At 67.0% G+C, this 1,213-nt stretch overlaps 1 protein-coding gene across 1 annotated transcript in view; it reads left to right on the top strand.

Annotated features, from left to right (window-relative positions):
* LOC114072136 (neurogenic differentiation factor 4-like) overlaps window positions 1-832 on the top strand; it is a gene marked incomplete at its 5' end in the record, with an annotated part of 16,415 nt that extends 15,583 nt beyond the window's left edge. The window contains one exon of the mRNA XM_027910057.1: window positions 5-832. Within this exon, the coding sequence (XP_027765858.1) occupies window positions 5-832 (828 nt within the window). The remainder of the gene's footprint in view (window positions 1-4) is intronic.
* Window positions 833-1,213: the final 381 nt, after the last annotated feature.

Here is a 1,213-nt window from a genome sequence, read left to right as displayed (position 1 = left end):
GGAGGAGGAAGAGGAGGGCGAGAAACCCAAGAGGAGAGGCCCCAAGAAGAAGAAGATGACCAAGGCCAGGCTGGAGCGGTTCAGGGCGCGCAGGGTCAAGGCCAACGCCCGGGAGCGCACCAGGATGCACGGCCTGAACGACGCCCTGGACAACCTGCGCAGGGTCATGCCCTGCTACTCCAAAACCCAGAAACTGTCCAAGATCGAGACGCTGCGGCTCGCCAGGAACTACATCTGGGCCCTGTCCGAGGTGCTGGAGACGGGGCAGACGCCGGAGGGGAAGAGCTTCGTGGAGATGCTCTGCAAGGGGCTGTCGCAGCCCACCAGCAACCTGGTGGCGGGTTGCCTGCAGCTGGGGCCGCTCCTGGAGAGGCGCGACGAGAAACCCGCGGGCTGCGAGGCCCCCCTGGGCGGTCACCCCTTCGGCTACCAAACCCCGGGGCTGCCCAGCCCCCCCTACGGCTCCCTGGAGTCCCACCTGCTGCACCTCAAGCCCCCCACCCACGCCTTCAAGAGCCTGGCCGAGGGTCCCTTCGGGGGACCCCCTGACTGCTCCCCCCCACCGCCGCCCTACGAGGGGCCCCTGACCCCCCCCCTGAGCATCAGCGGCAACTTCTCCCTGAAGCAGGACGGCTCCCCGGAGCTGGAGAAGCCCCCCTACCCCTTCGTGGCCCACTACCCCTCGGTGGGCCTGGCCGGGCCCCACGGACACGCCCCCCCCCACTTCCAGGGCTCGGTGCCCCGCTACGAGATCCCCCTGGAGGTGGGATACGAGCCCTTCCCCCCCCCCCACGCGGCCGGGCCCCAGCTCGGTGCTCTCTTCAGCGAGTAAATCCCGCCCCGGGATTCCCCATTCCCCCATTCCAGAGGCTCTGGAGTAAATCCCGCCCCGGGATTCCCCATTCCCCGATTCCAGAGGCTCTGGAGCGTTTCCAGGACACGGATACGACCCCCCCAGCCACGGGAGGGGGGGGTGGGGAGGAGTGGAATGCCGCGGTCCATCAGCCAGGGGCGTCACAATCCGTGATCCAGGGATGCTGTGGTTCACCATCCAGGGATGGGGATCCACCTCCCAAACCCATCCAGGGTTTGGGATCCACAATCCAGGCCCATCCAGGGTTTGGGATCCACTTCCCAAACCCATCCAGGGTTTGGGATCCACAATCCAGGCCCATCCAGGGTTTGGGATCCACTTCCCAAACCCATTCAGGGT

The sequence above is a fragment of the Empidonax traillii genome, unplaced genomic scaffold (genome assembly GCF_003031625.1).
Source record: "Empidonax traillii isolate 1590-97213 ecotype Southwest subspecies unplaced genomic scaffold, ASM303162v1 scaffold2673:size19605, whole genome shotgun sequence".
NCBI classification, from domain to species: domain Eukaryota; kingdom Metazoa; phylum Chordata; class Aves; order Passeriformes; family Tyrannidae; genus Empidonax; species Empidonax traillii.
The sequence above is the reverse complement of the archived record's forward strand: the minus strand, read 5'-3'. Positions and strand labels throughout refer to the sequence as shown.